General features: G+C 35.5%; 3 protein-coding genes across 3 annotated transcripts; 1 reads left to right on the top strand and 2 right to left on the bottom strand.

Annotated features, from left to right (window-relative positions):
• Positions 1-1,373: 1,373 nt before the first annotated feature.
• Positions 1,374-5,389, bottom strand: LOC132599335 (glycerate dehydrogenase HPR, peroxisomal). The gene is made up of 13 exons (XM_060312659.1): positions 5,178-5,389; positions 5,009-5,092; positions 4,278-4,418; positions 3,361-3,482; positions 3,184-3,265; positions 3,030-3,102; positions 2,862-2,953; positions 2,700-2,774; positions 2,508-2,615; positions 2,223-2,300; positions 2,001-2,045; positions 1,768-1,882; positions 1,374-1,670 (listed from the first exon to the last, which is right to left on the bottom strand). Exons 1-13 carry the CDS (start codon positions 5,298-5,300, stop codon positions 1,648-1,650), a joined length of 1,161 nt encoding a protein of 386 aa, XP_060168642.1. The 5' UTR covers positions 5,301-5,389; the 3' UTR covers positions 1,374-1,647.
• Positions 5,390-10,374: 4,985 nt separating this feature from the next.
• LOC132599334 (chloroplast protein FOR GROWTH AND FERTILITY 1-like) lies at positions 10,375-16,486 on the top strand. The gene is made up of 2 exons (XM_060312658.1): positions 10,375-10,930; positions 15,461-16,486. The coding sequence occupies exons 1-2, from the start codon at positions 10,625-10,627 to the stop codon at positions 16,259-16,261; spliced, it is 1,107 nt and encodes a 368-aa protein (XP_060168641.1). The 5' UTR covers positions 10,375-10,624; the 3' UTR covers positions 16,262-16,486.
• Positions 16,487-19,569: 3,083 nt separating this feature from the next.
• Positions 19,570-20,975, bottom strand: LOC132599333 (probable BOI-related E3 ubiquitin-protein ligase 3). The gene is made up of 2 exons (XM_060312656.1): positions 20,353-20,975; positions 19,570-20,249 (listed from the first exon to the last, which is right to left on the bottom strand). Exons 1-2 carry the CDS (start codon positions 20,656-20,658, stop codon positions 19,767-19,769), a joined length of 789 nt encoding a protein of 262 aa, XP_060168639.1. The 5' UTR covers positions 20,659-20,975; the 3' UTR covers positions 19,570-19,766.
• Between the last annotated feature and the right edge of the window lie 220 nt (positions 20,976-21,195).

Here is a 21,195-nt window from a genome sequence, read left to right as displayed (position 1 = left end):
CCGAAGAGATTTGTTTTTACATACAAAGCCAACATAGCATACCTTGTCCTGATAGAAGAAAAGTCACCCTCTTTAATGAATTTTACGTGGCTCAAACTCAAATTAACTGGCACCCTCAATTGGTTTTTACGAACAAAGCCAACATAGGATTTCTCATCCTGGTAGGAGCGTCACCCTCTTTAATGAACTTTATGTGGCTCAAATTCGAATCAGCTGGGACCACGAATCCATTAGTTTTTACGAACAAAGCCAACATAGGATTTTCTATCCTGGTAGATGGAACGTCACGCTCTTTAATGAACTTTACGTGTCTCAAATTTGAATTAGCTGGGACCCAAAGCGATTGGTTCTTACTAACAAGGCCGGCATAGTTCGAACAAAGCCCAAAGCGATTGGTTTCACCCTTGAGCTCACCCCTGGTTGATGTTTTCATGGAAGTATGGAACATCAATAGTTCTAAAGTGTTATATATCTCAGTATTTTTGATCGGTCACATTAATTTATGGTAAGTACATCGGCTTTCTCTTTTTGGCCTTTCCTTTCTCTGGATAATAGTGCAACTTTTTGATTTTTCTTTCTTTGGATAAATAGCAAATTCCTTTGGGGATAAATATCATATTGGCGCTCGTTTGTTACTTTGTCCATATTCGTTATATATTTGAAATCTCACATTATTATTTCCTGTGGGAATATCCAATGAAATAGAATAATCAAATTATTAACAAATGAATCTGCATTATGAGTTGGATGCTTAGATTGGATTGGATTGCCTATGGATCTTCACTTCATTTTCTTTTTAGGATGTGACATCGCCAATAAATAATTTGTGCTAAAAAGAAAAATTTAACTTTTGTACGCTGATCATGTCACCTAAAGTATGACAGATTAAACATATTTCTTTCTACAAAAAGTTGTACTATAAATATGAAAATTCTTTATTCCATTAATATATGAGTTAAATCCAAAAAGAAAAAGCTAATACTATGAATGATTGGTAGGAGAATGACTCGTCAGCAAGTCAAACATGGCTGGCAACTGATACATTGTTGTTTGAACCATTTAAGTTCTCATTTCTCCAAGACTACTAATGCTTATTGTCTCATTTACTCATAAGTACTGGAAAATACAGAATCTTTTCAATCAGGGCCGTTTGGTTCTAGGGATTAGGTGGGTTATTGCGCTATAAATTTTGGGATTAAACATATCTCTTGTTTGATTGGAGGTATTAGCAACTGATATTAGTTTATACCAAAAATCTTGGTATAACTTTTTCCGTATAGAAGGTTGGATAAGTTATTCAAATTATAGTTCCGATTTAAATCCTAGGATTATAACCTTGAGATATCGTGGTTTTGAATTAAACTACACCTATAGAAGCCAAGCCATGTTTATGTTAACCTTAAAAAGGGTAAAGCTTGTTTCACAGATATCACATCAGGAGAACAGTCTTAAAAACCAGAGATGATGTGTAAAACTTGTGTCCTAATTACAGCAAATCATGTAAAACCAATATAGACAAATGAGTGATACATGATATAGCAAAGTTTCCAAACATTATCAGCTCCTTTTCAAGCTTGAAATAGACATCTCCAAGTCTCAAATTTCCAATAATCTTGGTATATGTTGATCACTTGAACATTCCAAATTTCACAGCTTTGAAACAGGTAAGCCTGCAATAGTCAAAAACCATTTGAATTTAGCAAAAAGCCTTCAAGCAAATTGGCACACATAAGCAGCACTTACGAATTACATATACAAGTTAATTACCCAAAGCTTTTGAATTCACAATGCTCGGGCATGCAGCAGGGGGCGGTGAATTCTCATTTAAGAACATGTCCACACTGTTCGGATTACCCCAAACTGGGTAGCCTTTTATTTTTCCCTGTAACATGATCAACAAACACATACAACGTTCAGAATCCAAAGCACAACAATGTCTTTATGTTTCACTGTGATTTTTAGCACAATTGTGTCTTTAATTTCTATTAAAAATTGCGTACCAGGACATTTAGAGCAGCCAGTGTAGCCATTCCCTCACGCGTCCACTGCATTAAGAATCAGGAGATTTAAACTTTTTTATAATGAATGGCAACACTAATAAAAAAGCACGAGACTTGGCGAATCAGATGGGAAGTAGCTGTCGTAGCAGAACATTATATTGCTTCTTAGCTTAGAGGTTAAGCACAGATAAATACATAATACATAATTAAGTGCAAGATTACCTTAGAAGCAGAAGCTATGTGGGGTACCACAACAGCATTCTTCATGTCTGCAAGACCGGGTTTCATGTAGGGCTCGTCCTAATACAACATGATAATTAAACGAGTATGAGCACATTACCCGAATGTATAAGACAAGAAAAAGGATCCCATACTCCACACCAGTAGTTATTTGCCAGGTTTTTGCTTGCTAGAAATGGTGCATAACATAATCGGATTCGCCTTTTTACATTTTCATAATAGGAGAAGGGGATCGCCGAAAATAAAAAAGATTAGTATCGTGATTACCTCAAACACATCAAGGCCAACACGGAACATGGGATTTTCTCTCAGATGCTCAACAAGAGCTACTTCATCAATCACGGGCCCCCTACTACAGTTCACAAGTATTGCTTCCTGCATGTTTCAGCTGAGTAATATCAAGATATCATACTTGTATAAATCAGCAAGCATCATAGATATTCTTGCAACAAATATTACCTTCTTCATCATTGCAAGCCGTTCTTTGTTCACAAGGTGGTACGTTGTTTTATCAAGGATTGGATGTAGACTTATCTATAGAAGCATTAAGAACTATAATGAGATATTCAGTACTATGACTAAGAAACCTTAAAGTGCACCTTTGATGTAGAAAATAATTACCACATCGGCCTCTCGGAGCACCTCTTCCATCGATGAAGCTCTTTTCCATGTTACAGGCTGTTCACCATTCGCTTTCAGGAACTGACCATAGGCTGCAAAGGCGAGAAAAAAATAAGCACATGCAATGAGCTTGAGAAATTGTTATATAGCAGACTGATCAAAACATGCCTGTCACAAATTTTTCGAGACGAGTAGATTGATACAGGTCATAGTAGATCAAATTCATTTTGAAGCCTTCAACCTGTTGGGATAAAGCACCAAAGTTGCTCCAATTAGCATAGCAAATCTATATACAATTTCAGGATAAATCGTAGCTGATTACCATCATTCTAGCATAAGCAGATCCAATACGACCAGCTCCAATAACACCAACAGTTTGTCCTTTAAGCAAGTTCCCCACAAACCTAGAAGACACGATGTGTTGAAGTTATAGACCAAAAGTTAAACACCTGAGGAAACACAATAAATAGAATGTAATCGAGTTCAAGGATTTTCATACAAATGCGGGAGCCATCCTTCATATTTTCCATTTCTCATGAACTCATCCGCCTCCACAATTCTTCTTGCTGCTGCTAAAGAAAGTGAAGCAGCTAACTCTGCTGTAGTCTCTGTCAGTACTCCCTGGCCATTAAAACATCACATGAGAAGAAAAAATGAGTGGCTTTACACATATACGCACATATCAATTGTCATTCAGATCACTAAAAAATTTCCATGCATCACTTAGCATATTGATCAAGTCCGACAAAAGTCACTCCTAACTGCATCTACAAGCTATGAAAAAATTTAACACACCTGGAACAAGCTCAAAATAACTTTTGTGCCTCATTTTAATATAGAAATGTTCTACCAGCTCAAATTCAAAGCTAATTGGGGCATTCCCTTTTGACTGAAATTCCAAACAGAAGACCTTTTACATGAAAAACAGAAATTTTCTGTTATTAAGAGGAAACAGGACCGAGTATAACTTCCATATTATACTATAGATTCATTGTTATGTGTTGGGTCAAATTACAGTTGCCTAGGAATCAACAAAAAATATCAGTGGTTTTGATAAGTTTAAACACTTCAATCTTCGGTTTTCTAGTCATCATCCCTTCCTCCAAAGAGGATCTAGGGCGAGTTCTGTAGGTTTAACTAAACTCATTGCTTTTAGCTCTAACCATGCATACATATGCAAAATAAATCAAAATACATATATATAATAAGATCGTCTTATTTTGAACCCACTAACTCTAAATCCTAGTTTTTGTCAGCCTCAGTGCCAATAAAACAGAGAGCCAAAATAATACGAGTTTCACAAATTGTCTACTATTTGAAACATATATAAGATGTCTAATCTCTTCTGCAAAACCACTGATCATTACAAAGAAAATGGATTATTACAAAGCAAACAAGGAAGAAGTATAAACTTACTGGTGTGTTTCCAACAGCAACACCATACTTGTTAGCAGCTTCGACATCAACATTGTTGTATCCTACAGCCATGTTACTGAAAGCTTTCCCTCCGGCTTTGCTTAAAGCAGAAAATAATGTCTCTCCCCAGTCTTCTGTCAACTGAACAACACAAAACCCAAGAAAACAGATCATTTGAATTTAACTTCCATACACAATCATATCATGTTGCATAAAACTATCCGGCTGAATTTACTGTTTTTTTTGGCCGGTATACGTATATTATACACTGATTGTACATGATTATACTCGTATTATACATATCTTATATATCCGCCGGCTATTTTTAGTTTGAGCGGCTAGCTGGGCGGCTATTTAGGTTAATTCTTCTAAAATAACTACAGTTTATTGTATATTTTCCTCCATTGTAACCTGTCTCATTTTTCAAGTTACTAATTCTACTATATTATACACTGATTATACTCGTGTTCTACATATCTTATATATCCGCTGGCTATTTTTAATTTGAGCGGCTAGGTGAGCCGCTATTTAGGTTAATTCTTCTAAAATAACTACAGTTGAACTGTCCATAAAAAACGGAATTAGCAACTTAAAAAATGAGACAGGTTATAACAGAGTAAAATATACAGTAGTTTTTTTATACTGTCAGCGCATATAAGTTAAATTCGAATCATTTAGAAGAAAATACAATACTAGCAATTAACAAGACATAACACATGTATGATGATCACCTGGCCAATGACTCCATCACATCTATCTCCAATTAAAGCAAGAATGTCATCAACCGATAAAATAGTTTTCTTCTCAGTGCATATCTACAAATGCATTGAATAAAGTTAATCAAACCCCAAAAAAAATAAAAATTAACACCTTCAAAAGAAATAGTATTAAATATTTTACTTCGAGACGACAATCTTGTTGAATGAGAAGATTAATCCATCTTGTCCCAGGCATAGATTTTGTGCTAACAACTCTGTATTTTCCATTTGGATTCCACACTTCAATTTGCACTGGCTTTGCCATGTCCACCAATTCTAACGTTAATTTATTTGCTCTCTGTTTACTCACTCACTCTAAAGTGCCTTCTTTTAAATCTTATGGTTTCTAATATTCGTGAATTATTTGTGAATTTGGGCTGAGGACCTCTCATTTTTTGTAGAGGATAATGAGACTCCAATTTTATGCCACGTAAGTGGGCTGCTATCTTTTATTGAACCACGACAAATTTTAACCCAAAGAATTGTGAACCACCAAGTTTTAGCGACTATCTGCTGCAGATGAGAGCATAAAACCAGTATGTTAGTCGTTGGTAATAATTTAAAGGTTGCAAATTTATACCTCAGTTAGAGGAAACAAATGAGAGGATTGGGTCAAAATTGAGCGAGTAAAAAAGGTTCAAATGACAAAATTGATCAAGATCCGGCTCATTTCGAGTTTACTCAAGTCAAGCTGGATTAAAATGGATCAAACAACATAACCTACCTCGGCCGACATGACCCAATAACATATCAGCGTGAGCTCATAAGTGGAATCTGGAGAGAGTGGGACGTACGCAGGTCTTATCCTACCTCGGGAGAGGACAAAAGCTGTTTCCAAACCTGTTTGCTTAGCATAAATTTTGATGAGTAGGTCCATTACTTAAATTTATTTAGAATGAGGTCATAAGCAACTGCTTAATTCAAACCATGTTATTTTTTTATAATGTGAATAATACGAGAACAGCGTAATTAGAATAACGATGCAATAACAATAACACCCCGTATAATTCCACAAGTGGGGTTGGGAGGGTAGAGTGTATGCATACCTTACCCCTACCTTGAAAGGTGAAGAGGTTGTTTTCGATAGACCCTCGATTAAGGAGAATAACGATGCAAATAGAAATAAATAATTGACAAAATATCAGGCTCATTTTATGTGTATTATCAATTATAGTTATGCGAATAAGAGATTACTAAACATTTTATTAAAGTATTTTTTTTTCTCTTATTATTTACTGTTTCATATAGTGGCCAGCTATTGATTGACGAAATGAATATTGTGATAAAAATTGTCCAATTAAAGTACATGACAGAATCCAATTAACTAGACATGCTCATAGAGAAGGCAAGTTGTAGAAAGAGCAAAAAGAAAGAGTAAAGCAATTACTACATAGAATCAAGAAAAAGAACATTACATGAAATATATATGTAGTACTCAAGAAAAGGTAGTACTTAATATTTTACAAAATTATCAAATATGTAAGAAAATTATGGAATCAATGAATTCGGACTTTTATATATGTGTCAAATTTATGTCTCACTATATAGTTCGAACTATACACAGTGAGGAATGACCTACATTGGCTTTGACTATTGAATTTTCAATGCAAGTGTGTGTGCCTTTAAGCTTGGCCTGACTGTATATACTTGGTAAACCTAAGTTTAATATCTAGCTGATTCAAAGAGGGGCAATTCGCACGAATGCCCTCTTTTGGGGTGGTCTTTTATTTTTGTGGTTCGATACTTTAAGTAACAAAAAAATGATCGAAAATATCTCCGGCATAACTTCATTTCTGCAGAAGGACAAGGCAAAGTTTTTATAAACTTATGCCGAGCAAATTAGTTACTACACAACTTATACCGGATAATTTTATTATTATAGAACTTATGTCTGACAAGACAAAGTTTCTATGTAACTTTGCTCGAAAGGACAAAGTTTTTCGACTCAATTGGGAATTAAACCCAGAATCTCTGGCTTCGTAGACCAGCAAATAAGGAGTATGTTAGCCCACAAATTTTTATTAAACAAGAATAAGGGCAAAATTAAAGACCAACAATTTGAGGGCCAAAAATTAAAGACGAGTCCGTATGAAGGGCAATCCGCGCAAAAAATTGATTCAAAGATGGAGTGTGACGGACATTTAATCTTTTGATTTGATTTCTGTCTGTAATAACTAACAAACGATATCATTAGTACTATAACTATATTCCACGATCATTGATTGAAATTATGAACTCGTCCTTAATGCTTTAATGCATTATAATTCGAATCTCGCTAAAAACACGACCATGTGTGGAGCCCATTGTGCTTTGGTTGATTTGTCATTTGCCGAAATAAAGAAAAGAACGATGTGAAAGTCACGTAGTGGTAGTTATAATTGTGGTGAGAAAGAAGCCACACCTTCCACTAAGCTCTTATCAAAATAATCAAATGCACATTAATCATAGCCAAATTTAGGTATTAGTTCCATCAACAACCCACATTTTGGACCCATTCTTCTATTACTACTTTTCTCCAAAGTGGTGGTTCAGGAATATGAAAGCTTTGCATAATTGGTATCTTTTTGACTTAGTACTTCATTGACTTGTTCATATATTTACATAAATCACGTTATTATAGTTATAACCAAGCCAAGTATATAGTTGAACTTGATGTATCTTGTTGCGCACCTTTTAACAACTAATTTTATATTTAATTAGAATTGGAATTACAAAGTCTACTTATTATAACTCTACTCTACCCAACTTAAGGGTAAGTTTCTAACTCCTAGTCTAACCTGCTTTCCTCTCTAGCCTACCTTTTTTTATTACTCCTTCCGTCCCAATTTATGTAGCACCATTTGACTTAGCACAAAATTTAATAATAATAATAATAAAAAAAAGACTTTTGAATTTAACCAAGCTCGCACGGGGCCGCTCGTCCGTCGACGACCCGTGGGCTCATCCCAGATCCTTGCTAAACTTCCTTACTACTCCTAAGATATGCAATGCAACATATCTAGATGATTGTTGACTCCTGTCCGTCGGAGCCCATGTCCGCGCACGTCGCCCGCACTGCTGACACTGCCTGTGGGGCTCACACTCGTCTGCGCGGCTGACACTCGTTTGGCCCGCTCGGGGCACGCAGGGGTTATGGGTGCCAAGGTATAATGAAGGCAGCCCGTAACATTCTCCCCTCCTCAAGCTAGGCATCGTCCTCGATGCCTCATAACGCTAATGACAACCCGGAGTCTGACACTTCGGGATTTTACATCGCGGCCCCAAATCCTGTGGGTTCGCAGCCCATGTGTGTTCTTCTTGAAAATGGAGTCGTGCCCGTGCATTGCTCCCCTAAATTTCTTCCAAGCGTGCCTCTGCACTTCACCTCCGGTGTTCACTTGGAAAGCGCCTTCGCACTTGCACCCTCTAGTGGCTAACTTTGTGGTGACCTCGTTGTCATCCACGCCATGATTCTCACGGCAATTGATGCATCCTCTGGTAGATTTTTTCCTATGTTGTTCCACCAAAGAAAGACTGTACCCGGCGTCCCTTCCTCTCATCAGGCAGCTATCTCGAGCTCATTGAACACCGGGCCCAATCTCAGTGGTTCGGCTTTTTTTTCCTAATTTTGCCTTCCAGTTTAACTGGTTTGGCATTCCATTACAAATGCGGTGGGTGGTACCACCTGCTGATTGTGACATATGAACTCCCCGCAAAGAAGCCTTCTCGCAGGTCCTTCATTACGTTGTCGCGGCTCATTGGCGCGCCCCGCTCTAGCTTGATATCACACAATGTCTAGAGCTCAAAATTGGAGATTGCTCTCCCTCCATGATGATAGGTTCATAGTGGATATTGGTGATATCTCGCCTCTTACAACACGTAGCCCTGATGATCACATGTTGAGGCTTTGTCCCCTGCACTAGGCGTATAACCCGCTGGGTGTTGAGGGACTCACCTTCTATTTCTTGCGACCTTTATGATGGCTAGGCGTCTGATGTAGTAATCCACACAATTATGCACCCTCAAGCAATGCTTGAGGTCCACTCTTCAGAGAGGACACTCGAAAAGATGCAGCTGTCACGTACATGGACAAGAGACCTTGACTAGGCAAGTTCTGATGCACTCACCGTCTCTACTTGATGTTTCGTCTCTAATTGTTGTTTTAGCGAGTCCATGATTCGCTGAACAAAGTTGTTAACCGACTGCCAATAGGGTCTCTGTAAGATGTTGACGCATCCCCAACAGAATAACACGATGGTGCTACCTGTTAACTAGACGTGTCTCAATGGAATCCCTCTGAAATTAGTAACCATTTTATGAAAGACATCCCTCAAGGTAAGTCGATGAAATTTGGATGCTTCAAGATGAAATCCCATTATGCAACCGATGGCGGAAACAACGGTTGTGGCATGACATGATTCAGACAGACATGGTTCATGGTTGATGAAGAAAATTTCAACGGAAACTGAATGCAACCAATCCCCTTAGCCAGTGGCATCTGGTTCGCTGACTTGCTTGGCATTAAGAATATCACTTACTGCCTTGATATGAACTCTGCATTGACGTTCAAAAATGCACTGATGACATTCAAAAATGCCGATATAAAAGATTTGTGGTCAAAATAGATAGATCTTCCATTTACCAGTCTAGTAAGATGGTTCTCTATTCTAGCTTCTCTTTCCACAAACGGAACAATTTTTCTTTAGCGTAAAACTAAGTTAATAAAAAACTCAAAAACTAAAACTCGAATTATTTTTTCGCGAGTTTCACGACTCAACTATTAGTTGCGCCCTCATTCTGTAACACGTAGGTGATAGTTCGGGTAGAAAAAAGGAAGAACTGATAGTTGGTCTAATCAAATTTGACGTGTGTTTTAATACATAGATGATGATAGTTCAGATAGTAAAAGGGAACGACTAATAATTGATATGTGAAACTCGCGAAAAAGTGATACTCCCTCCATCCCATAATAAGTGTCAACTTAAGAAACCAAGACATAATTGACTAATTTTTTTCAATTCTACCATTAGACAATAAAGTAACATCTGAACTGATTGAAAAAAAGCCACATAGTAACTTAGTATTGTTGGATTCCCAATGTCAAAGGGTTTACTTCTTGTGCATGCTCTAATCAAAAGGTAAAAGTAATTTATTTTTCTTATATAGGGGTAATTTGGTAAACTTCACATTGCATTATTAATTTCGTAATATGTGTTTTTAGTTAAGGTGACACTTATTATGAGACGGAGGGAGTACATTTTTACCATTAAACCCATAAGAAACAAGAGGAGCTTGCCATCCAAAAACAAGAAGCACATTACGCCGCTTAACCCATAATTACATTTTAATCATAGGATAACAAAGAAAGGATCAAAAGAAGAAAAAATCCGTGCAAGTAGAAATGTCTACGTATCATCAACTAATTCCATACTTTTGCTCCTTCAATTTCTTCTTCTTCTCTCTCTCTCTCTCTCTCCTGCATAATCTGAAAACCTCTTCAGAGATACAGAAAATATAGTCCAAAAATAAGAGCAAACAGACGAATAAAACAGAGAGGAAAAGAAATAAGTAGGTGGAAAAGGGGTTAGCAATTTGTAGCTAGCTATTGTCATGGAGAGGCTTATCTATACCAATTCACTTCCCTCTAAACTCCACCTAAAACCCTTTCCTCGTCTCCCTCAACTCCAATTCTCCTCTCCAAGATTCCCCTCACTTCCACGTGTCGAGTCTCGGAGACCCAATTCGGTTTCTTGCAAGTGCCTTGACCCGTTTTCATCTTCCGGGTCGACCCATTCATCCAGATTTGGTGATGGGCATTTGGGTAATTCGTCGACATCTAAGGATTTGCCTGATGTGTCGGGTTCTAAGCCCCATTTGCTCAAGTGGGTTGCTCAAACTCTATCTCACCAACGCAAGGTACTAACTTTGTTCATCTTCGCTTTTGATTTTGCCGTCACTTTATGATTTTTGTACATGTTTTCCTTTGCAAAATGTTTTGCTGTCTGAATTTGGTAATATTGAGCTGGTTTGTGTACAAAATGTTAGTTTTGGTATAACTAGTTTGCTCTTTCTTGTTAATGGACCTACAATAGTGGAAAGTATACTTTACAACAACAAGAATTACCCAATTGCAAGCAAGCCAGGGAATATTATTTCTATTATAGCTTTGCCAGAACAACTGATTTCCAATCTAGAAGTAGCTGCACTCGCTGGTACAATGTGTGTCTTTTGCTGTTATTTGCACTTGATTATAGTTATTAAAGCATGTGACCATCTCATCGATAAAGCCTGAGCTGTTAGAGAGAGCACACTTTTTAATAGTACTTAATTATATTCTGAACAATAGTTGTATTTGCTGTTAGTTTCTGTTAATAGTACTCCAAGGTAAAGTTGTTACCTTTATCGTCTTGAACTAACCTGGGTAGTGCCATTTCACATCTTATTTTTGGTTTCCAAATTTAGGTGTTTAAATAATGAGGTAATGTGAAATATAGCTGTCTTTGAGGAAAACAAAAGTAGTTAAAGTTGGACTTGGTACGTGACTCCGGTGATCTGATATACCACACTTCATATTAGCCAAAAGGCGGAGAAAGGTATATTTATGATCATATATAAGTTGTGCTATTAAATCCAGCTGTGGCGTACTGATGGATAGGTCCAGAAATGATAACATTAAGTAAGACAAGGAAGCGGACACCAACAGTTTTACTCCGTAAATTACAGTGCCTATTTTCGAGAGGGCTGATTTTTGGGCTGTGTTTATTTGCATGAGTATGTTAGTTGAGCCCATTAGCATCTTTAAGATGATGGGGACGAGAGCAGGACTCATTTTGCACTAGAAGCCAAAAGAAAACTCATTAGTGGGTTGTATTGTAGTTTGACTTGTTATGATGTGTAGTGTTGTCTTCATGCTACTAATACAAGGATGAATTAGCATTTTGGACTTGAATTTTAGATCTTGTCTACTTCCGCTTAGTTAATTCAAAAGAATCTGCCATAATCCGGGGTTCGTTCACCTAGTACCATTTAAGAAATTTAATTTGGAGAGAAGTACCCTAAAGCATAGGAACTAATAGTCTTATTTATATTAGAACTGGTAAATATGTCTGCGCTTCGCGCGGTCATGAATAACCTCATTGAACTTGCGGGTGATCCTTCTCCAATATTTGAATATTAAAAATAACCAACGGCATATTGTTGTACAAATTAGAATGTGGAGAATACTTCAACTTAAAGTTGATATTAAAAATAACAAAAGACATATTCTCATAAAAATCATAAATACTGAGGTTATTCCAACCTAAATTGAAAGATAATTACTGATATAAAAATATTACTCGCACTCTTTAATCATTTTTTTATCTTCTATATATTCTCTGATTATAGAATTTCTCCGAGATATATTTTTATATTTATGTACATAAAAAGAATGAATTCTTCAACTTTGCGGCGTTCATCAACTTTGCGGCGTTCACTACTATACACCTTCAACAACAGATTTATGAAATGGTCAGATTTAATAGAAAAATAAGAGATTAAATTATCATAAAACCAAAAGCAAAACAAAAACTAAATATATAAGTAAGGTATACATAACAAATCTTTAAAAAATTATAAGAAAAAATTATTAAGACAGAAAATCAAAGATGGATTGAGGCATTACTTTTGTAGTTACTCGATGGTGGTGTCCTTGAGGAGCGAATATGTAACAGTTATTTTGCCTATTAATCCTAATTAAAATTATTATGAATATCGATCAATTTCACTTGTATTAAGCACAACAAACTTTTTAAGGTCATTGAGAAGATAGTGTCAATAAATTTTCTTCTAACTCTAGAGTCAATATCCTTCTGTCTTCATAAACACATTGAAAAGTATATACTCAATTAGTAGACCTTGCACAGGTACATGTGAAAGCGATCAAATTTTTATTAAGGTATCAAATTTAAAAAAATTCTCCCCCTATTCAGCATGCCTTTTTCTCTTTACCAAAATTCCAACTTTTAAAAAAAACCTCTCTACCTCCTTTCCACACCAATCAAATTTTCAGTTTTCCTTCTCATTTCTTTTGCAAAATTCTCATCCTTCTGCCAAATCACTCTTTTCCTCTTATCATTCCTACTCCCTTTCTTTCAATTTACATGAATCCATTTACTGGCAGGGAGTTTAAGAAAGAAGAGAAGACTTTTAAACTTGATAAATCATTGCATAAAGGTGAGTTGTTTTTAAATATAGAAAGTGGTCATATTTTTAGCATGGACTAATAAGGAAATAGTTTCACATAAATTGAAACGGAGTGAGTATAAATAATAATTTAAATTGAAGATTAAAAAAATATTGAGGTGACACTATACAAGTAGATCAGAGTTTTTTTTTTTTTTTTAAAAAGAAGCAGAATCATACCCAAAATGAAAGTCAAAGTACTGTTAAAAATTGAAACATAAGAATACATGTAGAGAAAACAAAAATTATGTAAACAATAGTGTCAATGACCGCAAAGGAGATGATTAAACTATCAAAAAAAGTTGAATCATACCCAAAAATGAAAGTCAAAGTACTATTAAAAATCAAAACATAAGAATACATGTATAGAAAGCAAAAATTATGTAAACAACTGTGTCAATGACCGCAAAGGAGATGATTAAACTATGAATATAATTCATCAAATTTGTTACCGTTATTGTTGGAAATTCTAAGCACCTCCAAAAACCTACTGCTTCTCCAAAAGCAATGTCTGAAACAACAACATAGTGACACTAATTTAAATTCAGAGTACTGTTAAAAATCAAAACATAATTAATAATTAGGTTAAGTAAAGGAACTGTACAATATTAGAAGAAATCGACATTAAAAAAATGATGAATATGAATTTAACTATAATAATAATTAGGTTGAATAAAAAGCAACGAATTCTATATTGATTGTCAGTAAATGACAATGAAGATGGCAGTGTACAGGCGATGGAACTCTACAATATTAGGAGTAATTTGAATGGATGAAAGGGACGCGGGTTTGTGGTGTAGGAATAGTTGGGGATTAGTTCACTAATAACTAAGGAGAGAGAGAAGCATAAATTGGGAGGCAACGTTTGCTTTGGACACAACTATTCAGAAAGGAAATTTGGAATAATATTTTTTTACTAATTAAATAATTAGGACAATAAAGGCAAAAAACTGAGAATAAAGATAAATGTGAATGCTGGTTTTTTAGGCTGCCACGTCACCGGACCTATGTCCCGGCTTTATATATATACATATATATATACATATATATATATATATAGAGAGAGAGAGAGAGAGAGATTAAATTCTTCAAATGAAAGACAACCTTACTAAATCATTCTCTTCATCTTCATGCAGCATGAGGTAACTCTTTATGTTGATGATTAACTTAGAGCCTGTTTGGATGGGCTTAAAAAAAGCAGCTTATAAGCTAAAAACAGCTTATAAGCAGATTTAGATAAGCTAAGCTAAACGGGCCCAATTATTTTTTTGGGCTTATTTTAAGCACAAAATGGCTTTAAGCTGGCCAGCCAAACACTCAAAAAATAAGCTGTTTTCAGCAACTTATAAGCCAATCCAAACGGGCTCTTACTCAAAGGAAGCCTAAAATGGCTTTAAGCTGGCCAGCCAAACACTCAAAAAATAAGCTGTTTTCAGCAACTTGTAAGCCAATCCAAACGGGCTCTTACTCAAAGGAAGGGTGAGTACAAACTGCATTTCAAGGCACCAGATTAAAGAAGAACAATTGGTGTGAAGATTTTTCTCTAATATTGCTTTGAAATCACAAAAAAGTTCAGGAAATACCAACTTAACCCATTTAGCTATAGTCAAGAGTTCGGGATTAAGCTGATTGTGCCAACAAATAACCTCACCTTTTTTGGTAGCCTACAAATGTCCAATATTGAATGATTAGCTGTTTTTGTTTTCATTAATGTGGACCTTCTATTGTGAATATTTTAAATTAGCGGTAGTTACTTGGAAATGTTTCATACTCAACAACCTTAAGATGTTTTGTATAGAAATAATGCTTATGTCCTCAGGCTATTGTTTATCTCTTTTCTCATGCCTGAGTTTCAAGTAGAGATGGAAGTTGGAAACTACGAAGTCTATAAAACTGCAACATTTACGGAAAGATGATTCCGTAATAAATAGCGTCTTATTAAATAGCTGTTTTACCCACTGAGATGTTAAACCTGCAGATAGATAGAGATTCACCTGGCTAACTTCATTCTACGGTTTTCATTGTTACATTGAACTTCATCATTATGCTCATTTTGCCTGTAGCACTGCACTAGGAAACTGAGTAGATTAAAGCCGTTTATGGTCCATGCATTACATTTGCTTCTACTGCATTATATTGTGCATTACATTTACATCTATAAAAAAGAAGACACTTATGTTATCTTCCTCTACACGGCTTATGATTCCTTTGATTCCTTTTCAGGTAGTTTCTGCAAGTACAATAGTCCTACTCTCAGCCATTCTTGTTATGCTCCTCCATCCAGTCATTGTTTCACCCGCTTTTGCTAGTTTTCCAACTGCAGCTAAGACTGGGGCTCCACTAGTACGTAATGAACTACTAACAAGCGCATGGGCTGGTTTTTTGGCTGGTTGCCTTCACACCCTATCAGGTCCTGACCATCTCGCTGCTTTGGCTCCTCTCTCTATAGGCCGTACACGTATGGAAAGTGCAGCAGTAGGAGCCCTCTGGGGCTGTGGCCATGATGCTGGACAATTAATCTTCGGCCTATTATTTCTTCTCTTAAAGGACCGTCTCCACATTGAAGTTATTCGTACATGGGGGACCAGAGTAGTCGGCTTCACTCTCCTGGTCATTGGAGCAATGGGAATTAAAGAAGCATCTGAAGTTCCTACACCATGTGTGGCCCTTGAAAATGGTGTTGAAGGCATTGACACCCCCGTTATTGGGAAGAAGAAAAAGATAGGGTTAGCAACTTTTGCCACGGGAATTGTCCACGGGCTTCAACCAGATGCACTGATGATGATTTTACCCGCACTTGCTTTGCCTTCTCGTGTTGCTGGTGCTGCCTTTTTGGGCATGTTCTTGGTTGGTACAGTTATAGCAATGGGAAGCTATACTGTCTTTATAGGCTCGTGTAGTCAAGCATTGAAGGATCGGGTTCCTAGAATAACAGAGAAGCTAACCTGGGCTTCTTCCCTAATAGCAATTGGCTTAGGACTTGCTATTATCATCAGTCAATTTTTTGGTTTTAGCCTATATTAGGTCTAATCCGGCGATAAAATTAGTTTACGTTCAGTGTTAGGGGATGTCGTTTTGATGAGGAAGTATCTTTCGATTGAAGAGAAATCTTGTAGTATTTACTTCTAGCGGGGTGGATGGTAACATTTGAGTTATATATATTATAACATTTTGAAGATTATCTGCAACTCGTGTGTGTAAATATATGAATTCACTTGCATTTGCTTAAGAAAATAAGTTTTTTGGTTATTCACTTGCATTTGCGTAAGCAAATAAGTGTTTTGCTTATTCACTTGCATTTGCTTAAGAAAACTATGTTTTGTTGAAAATTTTTGTCAAGTAGGACCTAATAAAATCCATAATGTGGTTGAGTGAGAAAGATGTTCTTTCACGTCTAAACTAGCAGCATTTTAAGGTTTCACGGTAATTTTTTTCTTTGATGGCAAAGTCATGTTTTTTCATATTTTCTCTTGTTGACGCTTTGTGAGGGAAAAAAGGCAACGAATGAAAGAAGGCAAAAAACGGTACTGCGAAAAACCATAGTGGAAACAACAAAAGAAAACGAATTATCCACGCCTTACGGCATTTTACCAAAGGGTTTCTCTCGTACTGACAATCATTTCTCCCTTTTTTGGTCTAATTTGTTCGCCTATAATGAAGATAGTACTTTTAAGGGATAGTTACATGGCATAACTAATTACTAGTACATATTTATATTTAATAGTTATAGTTTAAATTAATTGTATTTTATAGCTAAGAGTAATATGTTAAATACAATTAATAGCTATATATATATTTAAAGTAGAATACTTTATTTTTATAATTTTTTTCCTTAATTGCTTTTTCTGCTCAGCCGCCGGAGCTCCGGCCACCAACCACGCCGCCACAACGCCGTCGCCACAACGCCGTCACCACAAACACGCCGAAAATGATCAGATCTGGCCAAAAACACCACCATCATAAAAAACAACCACCACCATCTTCCATCAGTCATCAATATATATGTCGTCAACCATCTTCATCATTCATCATCACCATTAGCTATCTATCACTATCGTCCACGACAATTGTAAGTTGCTAACACCAATTACCACGATCAACAACCATTGTTAATCATTATTGGCAGCCCACCGTTACCACGAGCTATTACTCACGACCACCACCTTATCACCCAACACCATCTCCCATCTACATTCACAACCATCATCGCTAGCCATTGATCACACCACCGTGTGCCATATTCTTAAAGATATTTTATTGTTATTGTAAAGCTAATTCAATATTATTTAAATTTTATATTTATTAATTCTTAAATAAAGACAAATTTTATATATACATATATTGAAAAAATAACAGTTTCAATTGTTTAGTATTCAGACAAATATTGATATGTGCATTCACATTCAGATATGTGAAGCTATTATTATCTAAATAATTGTTTATTTTGCACAATTTCATTAAAAAATTTCCCTAAAAATATTTTCAATCAGTTGTAGACAGATTGTTTTTTTTTTTTCATCATTGTTTTGATCTTTCCTTCAGATTTCTTTATCTTCTGTCAACAGATCAGTATTTCAAAAGATAGATTTAACAGAAAGTAAAGGAAACCAAATTCAAGATCGAGAATCCCGCTTTTTCTTCTTCATAAACGAAAGAGTCAAAGGCGTTACGTATTGGTTCCACATTTTTGACGGGAATATAGACAAAAGAGGCCTACAACACGCTATTGGATCTGTTTCAAAGCCCAATTTGAGTACGACTCAAAAGTACTCAAAATCCAGTCCACTCCTCCCTTTTTGGCCGTACGCAGCGCACAGTACAACACGTAATTCAGAGTTCAGCTTCACACAAAACTGACTTTGCTGACACTCTGCCCCCAACTACTACTCTATTAAAGTAACCTTCAATTAAATACTGTGCTGCCAAATTTTTGGGCAGCCCATTTCTTTTCAAAAGATTTTTGTTCCTCCTACTAATATATTGTATGGGTTTGTTTTTGTTATGTGGATATTTCAGGATTAAGTTTTCAATTAAATTTATAGCATGCTTGATTAAAAGTATAAATTTATCTCAAGACTTTAATATCGGGACAACTAAGTTTGCGAACCAAACAACCCCTTATATCTATTAAGATTTAACCAACAAAGACTGTGATGGATCTAGGTCCTAAGTAGGGAATTATCTTTATTAGGGAATACTTTACCCCAAATTGGAGATTTTCCGAAGCGAATTCGCATTTCTTTTCAAAAGGTTCTTTGTTTAGTTTGCTATCTTACTACTGTATATGTTTTCTCACTACCATTAATAACTTAACATTTTTGTAAATATCGTGATCAAATAGGTTTACTGTTAATGCTCAAGAGGCAGGTAAAAATGAAAAAAGGATGAGAAAGTTCCATGCACTTGCATTCATCGGGTAAAAAGGAGTAACAAAATAATGGTAAAACAAGAGTCATTTAATGAGATTTTCCAGTTTTCAAGACAAACAAATCACTTCCTTCTTGGACCCTCCTCCTTTCATATCGTACTGTGCCGTCGTCCATTTATTCACGCCATTGCTTTAATATGTAGTAGATCTTAAAAGTAAATGAATTAAAGAATATTATAATTTATTCAACTAATTATGAGCCCGTTTGGATTGGCTTATAAGTTGCTTATAAGCTATTTTCAATTTTTTTGAATGTTTGGTTGACCAGCTTAAAGTCATTTTGTGCTTAAAATAAACTCAAAAAATAATTAGGTTCATTTAACTTAACTTATCTAAAGCTACTTATAAGCTCAAAAAAAAAAAATTAGACTACCTCAATTTATTTATTTTAGCTTTATAAGCATAAGCCCATCTAAACATGCTCTATGTTCATGTTGTTTATATTGTGAATAAATAATGTTTAATGTCTCTGACACATAATTATTATTAGGAGGTCTACGTAACGTACCAAAAGGAAAGATATGCCAAACTAAGCTTTAATTCTGTCACTTTATCCGTGCCGAATTTTTGTAACTTTATGCCTAGTTTTATAGCAACAGGCCTACTTAAATAATCTCCAACTCACTGAACAATCAACATTGCCTACTCGAAAAATAGGAAAATTTCTCTGAAAAAGTAAAAAGTGATAAAAAAAAAATACTTACTGGAGCTCTTGTAAAAGAGCCACACTGAATTTTGACATATTTGCTATTGCTGTCAACCTTTTCTGTCACGGTTCCAAATTACTTGCACTAAAATAACGATTGCTATAATCAGATTTGAATAATCAAATCACTGTATACAGCTAAAGAATTAAAATCTCAATCACCAAAAAAAGGTAAAAAAAAGTAACGTCTCCAAGAAAGGTTAAAAAAGATGCTTCATTTCAGTTTTCACTGTACACTAAACACCAGTCACACTATTCATTTCATCAGAACTAGGGGGATTTCATCAAAAAAGTACACAAAAAAAAACAGTAAATCCCCCCGACAAAAGGATTAAAAAAACACAAAAGAAATTAATGAATTTAACTACTCATTTACCAATGTTTTTTTTTTCTGATCAAAACAAGGCTTCAATGCTAGCTTTTTTTGGTATTCCACAAACAGGGCATTGATGGAGAAGAGAATCACAAGCTTTGCATGACGAAAGATGTCTACATGGCAAGAAAACCATGCACGAAAATCGAGAATTGCAGCTTTTGCATACCATTTTTCCATTTTGTTCTTGTTCTTGTTCATCACAACAAGATTCTGCATCTTCACCATTGGTTGATAAACAATAACCACTTTCTCTTAACTGTTCGATTGTGTTGTTTAATGACACAACAATGGATTCATTTTCATTGGCGATTCTCTGCCATGCTTGATTCTCTATTTCCATTTTCTTTAAGAAATCTTCAAGCTCTTTTGTCCTGTTTGCTGCTTTAGCTATTTCTTCATCCTTTTGTTTTAACAGAAATTGCACTTTTGCTTCGTATTTTCTCCAGATCAATGCTAGTTGTTGTTTCCTTTGCTCGTTTAAAACCAATCTCAATCTTTCATTCTGTTTTCATCAAAAAAAAGAAAAACCAACGTTAAATTTCTGTAACTCGAACATGAATAAACAAAATTTTGATGGAATTTCATACCAAATAAAAAAAAATTACCTGTAAAGTGATGAACTGATCGGTTTCAATCCTCTGTTTTTCAATCTGGGTGGCTAGAAACTGGGAAAAAGGCACTGGTTCAGTAACGTTGCTATACTGTTTTGGCACATTAATGTTCATCAAATTCTGATTGATTTTTTGGGGCAAAACTTGCTGTTGGAAATTCTGTTGAATGGGTTGTTGTTGTTGTTGTTGATGAGTAGTGAAACCAAACTGATTAAATCCACAACCGTTTTCCATTAAATCTTGTGAACCACCCAATGAAAACCCAAGATTATCCGTATATAACTGGGCTTGAATAGCCATATTCGTAACCAAAAACAAAGAACAAAAAATACCCTTCTCTTTTTTTCACCACCAAACAAGAAATAGTTTGTTCTTCAAAGAGAGAAAGCTCTTATAAAGGGGAAAAAAATATTCATAAATGGTGGGGGGGTCTAATTTTCTTCGGTCTTTATAAGTAGGGTGAATAATTGAATTTTCTTTAATGAAAGAAACTGAAAACCTGAAAAAGGGGCAGAGAGCCAAAAGAAGAGGATTCTCTCTCTATATATTCTTGTGAACAATGCATTTAAAGAGAGTACGTACACATGCAGATTTTGTGACTTGACTATCAGGTCAGACTTGAATTAATTAATTGAAATATTTATAGGAAAAGATACTTATTTATTTAGTTCATATTCAATTGCCATTCCTGTTTGTGGGGTTTTGAATTGAATGAGTTTTGGTGTTGTCGTATTTGAGGCCAATACAAGGCCCTATTTTAGGATTTTTGAATAGTAAAGAAAGGGTCAGCTTTTTTTCCGTTCTTAAAAGATTAGATGGAATCATAAAATTTGTCTG

The sequence above is a fragment of the Lycium barbarum genome, chromosome 6 (genome assembly GCF_019175385.1).
Source record: "Lycium barbarum isolate Lr01 chromosome 6, ASM1917538v2, whole genome shotgun sequence".
Lineage (NCBI taxonomy): Eukaryota > Viridiplantae > Streptophyta > Magnoliopsida > Solanales > Solanaceae > Lycium > Lycium barbarum.
This window is presented reverse-complemented; position numbering and strand designations above follow the sequence as displayed.